Below are 13959 nucleotides of genomic sequence, written 5' to 3' on the forward strand. Positions count from 1 at the left end.
CAAAGACACATGAATTCTTCCAGTAGTGCCAAAAAGTCGGAAATCAGAAAATACTTATAAAAATGCAGGAAGTTATTTACCAGTTTAACATGCACTCTGCTTATAAATAAGTTAACACCAGGAGGAAAAAAAAAAAAAAAAGACGAGTCTCTTTTATTAATTAACAATGTGCTGGGAAACTTTCTGAGGGAGAGGCATGTGGAATGTGGACACCTTTCATAGCGGTGCCTGAATCAAATGGATCAATGTCTGAAAAAGAGGTTAGGAATTGACACGTGCATCCCTCATTTTTCTTCAGCAAGGTAACAGGTCATCCAGAATCCTGTTCAAATTAGAAACAACACTGCCCAGTCAAATTAGTTCCCTCTGAACTCAAGGCAAGGTGTATGAATATAAGGCTTCCTAAAAAGCAAGACATGCTAAGATTATTTACACTCAATTCTTGCCAAAACTAAGAGGTTCAGTTAAATGGTTAAGTATTTCCTTCAACGTCTTGTCTATTAAGGAACACACCATAAGCACCATTCATTAAATTCTAGCTTGCAAAGAACATTTACGTTGAAAGCCCTCATAACATGCAACGCCATATATTTGTCCCATGCAAAGTTGAAATAAAACGTGGAGGGAAACCAGAGCTAAACACAGCCTCCATTTTACAAATAAATACTGTATATGGGAAAGAACATTATGATCTGTCAATCTAGTGCTATTTAATCGTCCCCTGTAATTTACGTTTCCAAGAAGCTCTGCTTTGAATGCGGCTCAGAGCATTCTGATAGTCATCCAAACTTTCATCTTTCTTCTCCTACACTGAGGTTTGGTTTCTGGGTTTTCTACTTCTATAAAGAGATTCCATGTTACCAAACAGGATCCTGCTTAATCTTTTTGCGCGTACAAAGGGCAGCAGTAAGTCTTCCCAAGATCTCACCAGGCCAAGGGTAGCATTTGGATTTTCTTTAAGGTCTATTTTTTTTCCGTTACTGACTCAAAGCTCCACTCAAGCAGCTCCTGATCCAGCTGCCTGCTGCAGTGCTGGGGGAAGGAGGAATTCCAAACTCTACATTTGCTCTCTCACCTGTCAAGGCAGTACAGCATTTCCAAAGTCCATATGCAGCCACTCAAAGGAGTAAAAGAAAAACAAACAAACAAACCACCACCAAAGCAATACACAAATCAGGCACTTACAGGGAAAGCGAAGGCAGGCTCAGAGGCAGGACATCAAAGGTGCCACAAAGGGTGAAGAAATGATTGCTTCACACAAAACCAGAGCTGCACATTGCTTAAGATTAACCAGTCACATATAGAGCTTTCATAAGTTTTTTGGTTCATGAAATTCTGGAGAAATGCTATCTGCTTAATAGTTTACTGCCTACAGCTGCATGTCAGTCAGGGCAAAAGCACCCTAAGAGCATGTGGAACAAAGCTGGTCTTAAGGTCAGCCATTCCTAACTGTGGCCTAGATGTTCCTGAGTTATATCAATAGTGAGAGCGGTTAAAAACAAAACAAAAAAACCCCCACAACTTAGAACTCTAGCTGACATCATGTCAAGCTATATGGCAAGGAACCATAATAGAGCTTGCAGGGTAGAGTTCCGATGCTGCTCACATATAACCTCAAATTACATATGCCTTTGACCAGTCCCAACAGCCTGCTAAGGAAGGGCAATGACTTACTTCGTAGCCCATTAAGAGAAAAACCTACATCCCAGCAGACAAAGAGATCTCAGATACAAAGCTTCCTTTATACGCTTGTTAATTGGGATCTCCAAAGTGAAATGTCATAACATCTATTTTTACCCCTGGGAAATGACTGAGAGGAAGAATGGAAGAAGCAAAGATGAGAGAGAGAAGCTGCATCTAGTTGTGCTCTACAGAAAACACCCAAACCATCTCCAGCACAGAATCACCCCAAAAGCACCGGGAATATAGCTTAAGAGAACAGCTTTTTGTCACAAGTCTGGTTTGGGCTCTTTCTCACCTCCTCCTCAGGTTTCTCATCCTCTTTCTAACCCGAGACAACCGCTGTAGAGCTGACTGCCAAATCCATGCAGGCAGGGGTCGCACCCTATGATATCCAATTGAACTGGGTACTCTTTCTAAAAACAACTATCGCTTTCATTGTGGCTCATCTGGGGCATTCCACACAGGTGACAAGACCTCGCAGTATCACCAGTGTGCTTGCTTTGACCACATTTGGTTCAGTTTCCAGACATGCAAAGAACACATAAAAGCACATAACAATTGCCTGATAGGGAAACATGAGCGAGGTGGTTGTTAAATAACTTCAGCAGTATCCAGGAAACATTTCCTATAATGATGATTTAGTGTGATTCTGGGAAGCTTTATGTTTCGATATTCTCCTGGGAAGTATTCCAAAGCTGAAAACCCCAAAACTGAAAGGGATAGGAGAGGCAGGGAGAGAGAATATCTGTCCTTAACTAGCACTGTACTGATCAAAGCAAGCAAAAAAGTTCTTGCAGTGTCTAGGGAGGGAGATGAGCCACAGACCAGCTCCCAGGTCTACCCTCGGTTGATTTAAGGCTGCGCCAGGTCACTGGAAGCTGGCAGATCAACATCCTCATCGACTCACCATTCCCTCTGGGCACTCACGCTGCAGCTTGCTGCCTCAAACGAGCGGCTGGTGGTCATGACACCCAGCTTTTATTTACAAGTCTGGAGCCACAATAGAGAGGTCAGAACTTGAGGCAAGAGGCGAGGACTCCCTGCTCCCAGGCTGTGTGCCAGGGGAAGAGCTGAGCTTGTCCCCAGAGCACAGCACAGCCTGGTCGCTGGGGTTCTCACTGCAGGTCCCCCAGATAACATCTTGTGTGGCCACAGACAAGCTACCAGCTCGTTCCCTATCTCCGTTTACTCCTCTACGATGCAGATAAAATAAAACTCTTTGTCACAGGGTCACACAATGGCTGTTTAACATATGTAAATGATTCCAATAGGCTCGGGCAAGCTAAGCAGGAAAGGCAGAGCACTGCTGGTGGTACTGCTGGAGCCGCAGCGCTGACAGCGTGTGATGTCACTGGGGCAGCAAATCTAAATGCTGAGCACACAGAAGTCTCTTTAGATGCAAAAGCAAAGCACTGTGAAAGGATTGTATTCCTAATCAGCCTCCTGTCAAGCCCCGGCTTCCATTTGCCCTTAAATCCCAGCGCGGCAGCATGATGTGTGTGCGTGAAAGTGCCTGCGTGCCTGGCCTCTTCTTTTGAAAAAAGAATCTAACAAATCCTTCCAGACAGCATTAGAGAGGAGAGGAGGCACCACCAGATCAAAACAGCCGCCTGAAGTGACCCCTGTTCTGCCTCAGAGACAGTTGCATAAGCTTTGTGCGGGAGTGGGAGCTGACAGGAATGCAGCACGACAGACCGGGAAGCTCGGGCCAGCAGGTTGGGTTCAGCTGCTCACAGGCAGGTTCTGCACCCCGGCACGACGGCCCCTCCTTGAACAGCAGCACTGTCAGCCAGCCGCCCTACATGGAGAGGTGCCACCACAGCCACAAGGAGGGACATTTCACAGAGGAATTAAGCACAGCCCCTGCTGTACCTGAGATGTAGGAAGTGATACACAACAAAGCACAGCCCGCTGAGCATTCAGACAGGTCAGAAGTGCCCTCAGTCGGGCTCTGGGAAGCGCCCAGACAGAAAAGAAACACCTATGGCATGTTTATTCCTGCCTGGCCCAGCTCCTTTGCCTAATGTAGCGCGGTGCTTAAGAAATGTTGTCGGATGGACTGATCCACACGCACAGGTTTTGTGGCCGATTACACATACACTCCCAACTCGGGGTGAAAGAACCAACTGTCTAGAAAATCTGTGTCAGCTCAAGATAAACGCTGCAAAGAGATGAAGCAGCACCTTCTGATCACATCTGCGTAGAACTGAACACGCTGGGCTAAGAGTTACAGAGAGCTTGGTTTGTTTTCTGGGTACCTCACAGTCCTAATGGAACGTGGCAAAGGGCATTCTGAAGATCTAAGTGCTCTTTATCCTAGAGCCACCCAAAATAGCATCTTGTGATGTACTTGTGAAATTCTGAAGAAGCCACACAAAAGCCTGAAAGCCACGGGCTGTGGAAAATGGAGCACAGCAACGCAACTTATGATCACACAGACCATGGGAACACACACAGGAGAAGAAAGCAGACATTCATTCTCTAGATGAGTAGTGAATGAGTACGGGAACCTCATCTTTGGGAGAGCTCTAAGAGAGGGACTTTTAAAGGAGGGGCATGGGCTTTCCCAGCCCTGACCAGCCACCAGTAAATTGTTTGTTGTCTGTTTTTTCACTGCTACTGATATCACACTGCTTGAGAGCCTTAAACATCCATCAGTATCTGACTTGAATTGCAAGCTGCTCCCAGAAGATACGAGGGCACAAATGAAAGAGTGCTAAAGACTTTCAAAAGCTTTGGTCAGGGATCTGTGCTGTAATTTAATTAACAGTTCAGCATCCAACACATGACCAGAGCCAACTCTGATGCTCTAAGTCTTCGCTTCCTCGGAGAACTATCTATAAACATTCCAGAAGACAGACCTCCTCATCCTGACAGATCCTTCCCAGACAAGCTCCCTATGTAGAATACCACTGTGCTTCCTCTCCTCATTCTCCTTACAATAAAAGGTTTTCCTTTCCTTACAGGAAGTTTTCTTTCCCTAAGGATGTTCCTCAGAGGAATGAGTGCCGCTGCACCACTGCCCACATTGCTGCATAATGAATTTACACCTGATGCTACTCAGAGACCTCCCAAAACACGATGCAGGAGATCACAGCACTTCTGGAAATGCTGTACAAGTTACTGCTGAACCCAGAATGCTTACAGGAATGGACCAAAAAGTATTTCAGTCTTTTTAAAGTAGATTTCACTAGAATCTGCTGACCACTCCTTTTGAAGGGGAAAGAGCAAAATATGCCAATAAAAGAGTGGGAGGAGAAAAAGTTCTGCAAAAGCAGAACTAGCTCTTTGAATGCACATTCAGGTAGTTCTGCTTTTGCTTGTTCAGATGGGAAACTAATAGAAAAAGAGACACAAACAGTATGAACAACTTCTGTGACATTTCTCAAATTGTTTTTTTTTTCCCTCTCCCTTCTTCCCCCCCATTTTCATTTCAACGCACCTGGACAGCACCACTACTCAGCCACAGAAACCACGATACATACACTCCCTATTTCTCTATGGTCACAAGGCTGCAGAGGCTCAGTGGTATGAGTTTACAGTTTCCATAACTTAAATGGAACAGTTTTTTCTCTATGTCATATTACTTTTCTCATATCAAATTTTGCTTTGCCAAAAGATATCTAAAATTTCAACTGTATCAACATGCACAAATAGGAGTTGGAAGCTTCATTTCACTTACCACCTCATTCCAACTGATGATGCATTACATCACTACAGCCATTCCACAAAACAAAGCAATTCCATAAAAAGAGGCTGAAAAACTTGATAGGCCTTGCTCTGTAATCAGCTCTCCATAAGCATGCCCATTCACATTAGCAGAAATAAAAGATGACAGAGGACAAAACGTGGTCTATCACTGCTAAAGCCTAAAGATTTTTTAAAAGTTATTTCTATCTCTGAATATTGGTCATTCTGGAATGCATGAGTTTGGCACTTCCAGAAAACCAGGCCAACGCAAGGCATGTCCAGCCATACACACAAAATCACTAGGGTCATTTAAAAATCACAGGCAATGAGCAAATTATGCTCTAGTTATGTCAGTGTACATCCAAAATCAGCGGAGTTACACGGGCTTTTCACTGAGAGCAGTCTCTGCCCTATTTACTGTAACAACCACACACAAAGCACAACTGACATCTTACTGGCACCGAGCTGAATGAGAACATGCCTACCATAGTTAGCATTTAACACTATAGATACATGTGAATGCACGTATTTCGGAATGATTCTTGTTTTCCTTTTCCTTTAAAGAGAAGGAACTCCCCACACCCACCCCTGCAACCCTCTGCACCTCATTTCCATCTGGCTGACGCTGCAGTACCGCTGAACCTCCAGCTGGATCCCACAGCATTGTCTTGAACATTTTGTTCCGGCGGAGCTGAACTCTAGGAGACTCACGGTTCTAAACAAAAATCACAAGGCTTTATGTACAAGAGCAGCCTCTCAGTAACAGCCCATGCCCCTGGTACCGTGGCGGACAGGCTGGAAATAGGGTCGGCTCATGGATGGAGGCCAGTTGTTGTGCTGTGGGGTTTTTTGTTTTGGTTTTCAGACACTGCTGCTTTTCACATAGCGCAGACAAGCAGGGAAGACTCTTTCTTTCCCAAATGCGAGAAGGCTTGCTCAGTCTCTGAAAGCCTTCCTAGACTGTGGTGTGAGGGTGGGAGCCACCTCTCACATACTGCTATAGCAACAAAATGTTTGTCAAGCATGATTTATTGAAATTGTTAAGTGAATTAAGACCCCACAGCACTGAACTTAGTTCTACATCTCTGTATTTTTCCTTTCCTTCAGGGAAGGGCAGGAGGACCTCTGGCTGCAGCAGAAGCCGACCACAGGGGTGATGTGGGAGGCTCGAGGGCTCCACTGCTGCTGCCCTCGGTGCTGCAGCCCAGGTTGCATGGGCACCAGGAACAGCCCCGGCCCGGCTCACAGTGCCTGCAGCATGCAGCATGGTGCCTGCAGAAGCAGCTCCCCCCACCCAGGGCGTGCGGAGCAGAGCTGAGCCTCACCGCAAGGGTTAACAGAGCAGGCTGCTCCCATACCTCGCCCTCATCAAACATGGCAAGAGGCCTCCCATGCTGGAAACTCCTATGACCCAGTTAAAAAAGACAATGACCCAATTTCATTATGACAGGAATGAAGCCTTTCTAATTTTCTCCGGCAAGAGCTGTCTCAACTAAACAATTCAATTCCATTAGAAGTAGCCCTTTCACAGTGCAGAAATTTGCAAAATGCATTTTTTATTGCTACAGCACTACCCTTTTATAGCACATTCATGCTAGTGTTTATTCAAATGCTTTACAAATTAAGAAAACACATTTAATATAGAATAATTCCCCACCCTCAAATTCCCCTCTTGTTTTCAAATATAAGAATTCCAACATCAAACCAAGATAAGATCTTCCCAGGTACTGTTACGAGTGATTTCAAGGCAACCTTACTCCAACTGAACAATGCACAGACTGCTTTGCATGGCACGGAACTCCCTTTGTCACTCCAGCAGAAAGGTCACAGAGAAGTGCCATGAGATGGCTACGGGCATATTGGAATGCACCCACTTCACAAAAAGATGCATTCGATGAAAGCTGTGTGACAAGACCTTTGCATAGGAGAATCAGGTGCTAAGTGACACGCATATCTCACTGTAAGTACGAATATGACAACGTGAAAAGTCAGCCACAAATGCAGAGAGGAAGTGCTAATCAGTGCACTTGTGTGTAAAACAAGGAAACACAGTGTTTGCCTTGTGTGAAACTTTCAGATTATTGTAGAAAGTTCTGATTTAGACAAATCCTCAACCTGGAGCCCTCCTGATGATGCAATTTTCAAATGAATTAGTTGCATAAAGACTTTGCAAATCCATCCTTGCAATACAAAGCAGAGAATGAGCAAGGAAAAAGAGAGTGGGGGTCAAGGCAGGCAAAGGAGCAGGCTAACCCCGATGTCTTACTCCTTTGAGCAATCCCCACCGGCTGTGCCACATCTGCTGCTCAGCACAGGTCACCCCACTGCAGCCATCCAACCCGACTGGATTACGGTTGCATCAGGGCTAAAGGAGCTTGCACGGAGCCACAACAAACTGCAAAACTCTCCTGAACCTCAAAATGAAGTGGCCAGATTCTGGCAGCAACTTTTGCTTCTGGTGCTTAATCCATCCTACACTGGTTTGTTTCTTCATGTCACAAGCCCACTTTTTATTTGATTACGCTCACAGTGTGCGCAGGAAATACGGTGAGATTTTAGAAATGACTGTTAACACCTTGCCCGAAAGCACAAACTAAAGGATGGCAGAATAGGAGAAAGAGGCATAGGTATTTATTTAAAGCATAGCTTTTGACAGGTTTCTGTCTGACCTGAACCTGCCTTGCCAACACAATGGACTAAAATCTAAGCTTGCTGGCTCCAGGCAGGGACAGAAGAGGCTATTTGATAGCTGTCATTAAGCAGCTGGGACAGAAGATGCTATTTGATAGCTGTCATCATACAATTGACTCAACTCACCTGAGAAGACCTACAGACTAGAAGGTTGGAACGTTTTTTATAAAGCACTTAGTACTCACATGTGTCTATTTTTCAACAACTGTAACCCAAACATGAAGTTCTGTATCAGTCTGACAGAGGCCTTTTTATTTATTTAATTTTCAACAGACAAGATGACTTAAAGAGCGAAATACTGGAAGAGATTAGGAGCAACATCCACAAAACATTAAGAAAAAACCCACTCAATCTTTACATGGCATCTCAGAACATCTGTTGGTCGGACAACCCTGCCTGGGCAGCAGCAGCTCTACATACCAGGGCATCAGGTCAAGCTGAGGTCACGGCCATACCGAGTCACCCTGAGCTCACTTTCAGCCTCAGAACCCTGTGGTTTGCAAGCAGAGCACACAAGGCAGGCTTACGGCCATATATATTTCAGTTTCTGTCAAGGAAAATGCTCCCTCTGCAGTGGTCCTGTCCTTTCCCCATTTCATGTATAAGATGAAGTGAGACAAGGCTCACACCCTCCTGGCCTTTCCTTGCCTGACTAGATGCCTCCCAGCTATACCCATTCATCCAAAGCAGCACAGCTGCACCACAGGATTGATTAAAAGAGGAAGTTTTCCTTGACACCACCAGTGACACCCTGGAGACCGCACTTGTGCAACCTCCACAGTGCGGTCGGTTCCCTTGCCACAAGCTCAGGATTCAAAAACAAAACGACAGCACACTATTTTGTCATTATTTCTTCCTTTCTCCATCAGCAAGAGGAGCTGTATTTGAGGATCTCACAAAGAGCCTACAGAAAAATAATACGTACTTAGTTTGATGGGAGCCTTTCTAGACCCCATGCCCAAAATGCCGACAACAAGACTGCAAAGTCAGAAAAAAGATGTACAGCTACTTAGAGACAGAAATGGGGTTCGCCACTTTCTCTTCTGAGAATGTCAACAGCTTCTGAGGATAATGCTCCTAATCTCTTCCATCTCTTCCATTACATAAATTCACAGCAACCACAAGCTTGCAACGAGTTGAGCGTGAGGCCTAAGGTGAGGTAATGTCCTAGTGCCTTTCATACATATTCATAAAAAAAACAACACTCAGCAATAATACCATAATCCTGTATGTATGTAAAACAATCCACAGAAATCCTCTCAACAGCCCTGCTGGGCAGGGAGGTAAACACTTGCTCCTGTTTCACAGAGAAGTGAAGCAACTCGCCCAAGGTCACCCCTCTAAATGGTGTCAAGAGCTGGGACTATAAAACAGTTCTCTTGACTCAGTCTCCTGCCCTGCCCACTAAAGCAGTATTAGCTCCTTGCACCTTGGTAATAACAAGGGGAGGACAGTTCCTTCCCCACCACCCATGAACAAATTATACCTAGCAAACACCAAGTAATTTGAGAGGAGGAATGAATGAACTCCTATGTAGTTAATTCCAGGAGCGGATCCAGTCCAGGCCTGCCCATGAACAGAAAGAAATTCTTTCACATGCACGGGAGAAAAGAAAGGAAGAAAGAAGGAGGAAGACAACAGTTACATGCTAAAATTAGAGTAAAGCTCGATAATCTCTGAATAGGAGGTAAAACAGATTGACCACCCTGGAAACTGAGTTGCCTAAATAAGGATGCAATTTTTCAAGTACACAAATTGATTGCTAACCTGGCTTACCCTGCAGAACCTCTAAGGTGTGCTTGTGGCTTTAAATATTTGCTTGTTGCTGCTTTGAAGGCAAGAACAGACATGATCTCCAAAGCATCCGCTGATATGTGGCTGAAGGGAGGGTGGAGGAGGAGGAGGAGGAGGAGAACACTGTAGCTAGCTGAGAACTGTCAGATCGTATTTGCCATCAAGGAATGCCATTTCCCAATGCCTGAGTTTAACTCTGGAATGAGATGCACGCTGCTGCTGACCCCTCTGCTGACATTCTATAGATTCCCTTATCTCATCAGCCCCTGAGCATCCCATCCTCACTCCTCCGCGTTCATGTTCCCAAACTGTCAATCTCCCTGCAATGACTCACAAGGTTCTGAACCCACCATTCGCCTCTGTGAGTCTTACTATTTTTTCATACATGTCCTTCTGGTTTAGATTGAGAGGTGTCTCATTCTTCTTAAAAGCTAAAAACAAAATTAAAAAGAATCACTGAGAGCAATATGCCCTCAGCGCAACAGCCTCCCTAAGAGCACTGCGTACTTCAAAGAAAAACACAAGAATCTAATTCTGTTCTTCAGTTATAGTGCTGTAAATTAGGAATAATTCTACTGAAGTTAAACAAGCCACAATCATTATAACAACCACTGTGAGCAAAAGCAAAGCTGGGCCTGAGTCTGCGGGCAGATTTCAGGAGTGACGACGCACTACAAAATACATCGCAAGGGTATATTAAAGTTTAGCTCAGCTTTGCAGATTCTCTATGGATTCCCCTTACAACCCAGTTAAAAACATTTTCTTTACCTACGCTATAATCCTCCCCATTGTATACGACAACTGAGCTATTTATGCATTGCTGCTGAGATATCCAGAAGCAGTGGTGCAACCACCAGCTGTGTGTTACTGACACACTTCTGAGGAAGGTGGAGTGGTTTGAGATGGATGCCAACCAAAATCCCAACAAAGGCTTCACCTGCCATCCCCACATCCCCTGAGCCTCAGCTCTTCCTCTTCTGTCGCCTCACAATTCTGACTACCCCATATTAAACCAAAGGCTCACTTAACACTGCACTTTTTCAGTTGTTACAACTCAGTAACCAGTAAAGGAACCGTGTTAGTGCCCTCCCATCTAATATTAAGAATAAAAGAATAAAAAATAAAATAAATCAAATAAAAGAATAAAATAAGACTGATCTCCTCATATTTATTTGGCTGCTTTGACGTTCCTTAAGCCACTAAGTGGCTTGAGCAGAAGGGTTAAAGAAATCCTAGCATGTTATTTTTCCATAGAGCGTAGACTCAAACACAAACATGCACATCCATACGTTATTCAATTTGCTGGTTTAATCAGCAAGTACCAGTGACTCAATTAGCCTCTTAGCAGTGCCTAAATGCCACTAATTCAGCCCGCTGGCTGCTGCAGCATACATACCCCAGCTTGTCCCTTTAGATTTAGCGGTAACAGCACAACTATTCTTCTCATGACAGCACCAGGGGCCCAGACAGTCTCCCTCTCTCTCTTTCTCTCTGTTCTGCCAACCACACAGAAAGAAAAGACCCCAGGGCTGACTGTGTGTGAGCGGCGAGTAGGAGGCAAAAGGAAGAAGGAGACACTATTTCTATTCATTTTAGAGCTTCATCCACCAAAAGCCTTAAAAACAAAAAAAAGGAAAAATGCATTCACAGTAGCTCACGGTTTAGAGCAACAGCCTAGTAAGGTGTTAAAGAAAAGACACTGACCTAATCTTTAGCAGCCACAGCCACTGCACAAAGGTTTAACAAATGACAGAAGCCGGGGCTGAAGCAGCGCTGCTTGATTCCATCTCATCCTCACTCTCACCGTCACGAGTCTGCTCCCTGGATCGTCAAGACTTGAGGATGAAGCACCGACACATAAACCATCATTTTACCTGAAACTTTCATACCTTTGGCAACCTCAAATAATAACACGCAATGCCAGCCGACTCACCTTGACTTGCTTATGCTGTACACTCAACAGCACATTTGTTCAGTTAATTTTTGTAACTCTCCTTTATATAATGACTAATTCAGGCAGACTGATTCCCTGGTGAGTTGTTGCACATTGTGCAGCCATAAAAGCACCAGTGACAGTCAGAGAAGGTGACAGGAACAGTAGGCTGGTGTTAGGGCAGAAGCCAAAAGGAGTTTTGGCAGCAACTAGGTATATGTCAAATTAAAGTGACCAAGCAATCCAGCTTCAAAAGTATTGACTCAGTATGAACAAAATGTGCTGTCAAAACACAACGTGTCAGAACTGAGCCCATCAGATCTATTCTACTTGATGACTATACAGAGAATTACAGGTCAGAAGAAATACAGGAGATCCCAGAGGAAGAAAAAAACACTGTACTAATTAACTTGCAATGTGGAAAACACAGCATTCTTACCCAGGAAGCAGAGCCAAAAGACATAGGAACTCTTCCCTCTCTTCTTCTTAATCTTTCTTGACACTTAAATACCAAATTTATTAATTCATGTTCAAAGTGGAGTTACTCTTATGTTTCAGAGCCACAATGCTTGCATTACGGCTTTAAATCCCTCCCACCAGTTTCCCTGCTGACATTCACTTGGCATCTTCAGGCTGGGTAGGAACCTGGGAATCATACAACTGTATTTCTAACGTAAAATGAAACAACTGGAAAAGAAGAAGAATACCACTTTCAGGTACTAGACAGTAAACAGACCTTGCACTCCTACTCCCCTTTCCACATTAATATTCAACAGCTAAAAATAAAGATGCACAAAAAACAGGGAATCCATAGAATTAATTAAACTTCCAGCATTTCATTTCACCAGTCTCTGATTTCCCAGCTGCACCGAGGTCAGAGAAAAGACGAACATCACACACACAGAGCTGTCAGACCTCGGGTCAGGCAAATGTGGGTTGTTACTGGAATTAGATGGGGCTAAGGAGAAAGCAGTGTCTTAATTAATGGAAACAAAACAACCTGTCCCCAGCAAACAAAGGCATATGCTCAGCTGGCATAAATCAGCATTTCTTAGTAGAAGCCATCAGACCAACACAGTATAAGTGCAGGTAAATAGTAGGGCACAAAAAAAAAAAAGTTTCCTGTTCTCATAGGAAACACTATCATAGTCTTGGATTTGAGGGATGATTAATGTATCAAGTTCTACGTGTCCTTCACACCTATCACACCAAAAACCATCACAAATTCCAAGCTGAATGTTACCACCTCAATACAGATGCTGCTAAGACTATTCCAGAAGCGACACCAGCACAGCTCGTGCTACAGAACCTTCCACCTGCACAAAAGCCCAAGCCAACTTTCCTGCACAAAATGAGAGGAAATTGTTTCCACCGAGGGGAACTCTATGGGAAGAGTGCATAGAGACAATATCCTCCTCAGTGAATTCTAGGAGCGAAGCCCAGCTTCTAAAAATGTCATGGAGTTGCAGGCAATTCTCTCTGGGCTGTGGCATCCCCTGACCACGTCCCTCCTCCTTTCACTGCTAACCCCCTGCACGCTCATAAAGCCAGCTGCTCCCAGGGCATCCCAGCGAGCACAGACTGCTGCCTCCCTTACAACTCTGGCTTTACGAAGACAATAGGACAGGCAGATCTTTGTAGGATTTTTTTTTTTTAAATCACCAGAGCCCAGCCACCCAGGGTGTAGGTAAACGTCACTGTGAGGATGTGCTCCTTTCAGAAGCTGGGACAGAAGCTATAAACCCGATACTCATAAAAGCAGCATTTCCTTAAATACTCTAGCAAGCAGGCCAGACAGAAGCTCTACCCAAATGAAGAGATCACAACCAGATAGAACGAAAACGAAGAACGTTCAAAAACGTTATCTTGAGTAGGTGATGTTACTGCAGCTTATGGACATTTTGTCTTCCCTTGTCAGAAAAGCTGGCTTGCTAATTTATGGGCAGAGTGGGAAAAGCAGAGGGAAACAGACAGACACGGAATACTTAAAACAGGACTCAGAATGGAGACAAAGCTCCCCTTTCACCTCCTGCTGCTATTTACCATCTGGGATCCTGAAAAGGGGGTGATGGGTAGCTTTGTGATAGGTTTGGCAAGGGGCAGGACATTTAGGATTTTCTATGTGTAACGAGGTCATGTGTCAGCGCCTTCACAGCACATGGGAACAC

The 13959-nt window shown here is 44.5% G+C and overlaps 1 protein-coding gene across 3 annotated transcripts in view; it reads right to left on the bottom strand.

The window, feature by feature from the left end:
* The window catches only part of SKI (SKI proto-oncogene), a 98451-nt gene that overhangs the window by 65940 nt on the left and 18552 nt on the right, over positions 1-13959 (bottom strand). For 2 of the 3 annotated variants that reach the window (XM_021417610.1, XM_021417609.1), the window contains one exon: positions 5978-6088. The exons of the other annotated variant lie outside the window; for it this stretch is intronic. In XM_021417610.1, coding sequence (XP_021273285.1) covers positions 5978-6088 — 111 coding nt within the window. The remainder of the gene's footprint in view (positions 1-5977; positions 6089-13959) is intronic. 3 annotated transcript variants of the gene reach the window in all.

This window comes from Numida meleagris, chromosome 20 (assembly GCF_002078875.1).
Source record: "Numida meleagris isolate 19003 breed g44 Domestic line chromosome 20, NumMel1.0, whole genome shotgun sequence".
NCBI classification, from domain to species: domain Eukaryota; kingdom Metazoa; phylum Chordata; class Aves; order Galliformes; family Numididae; genus Numida; species Numida meleagris.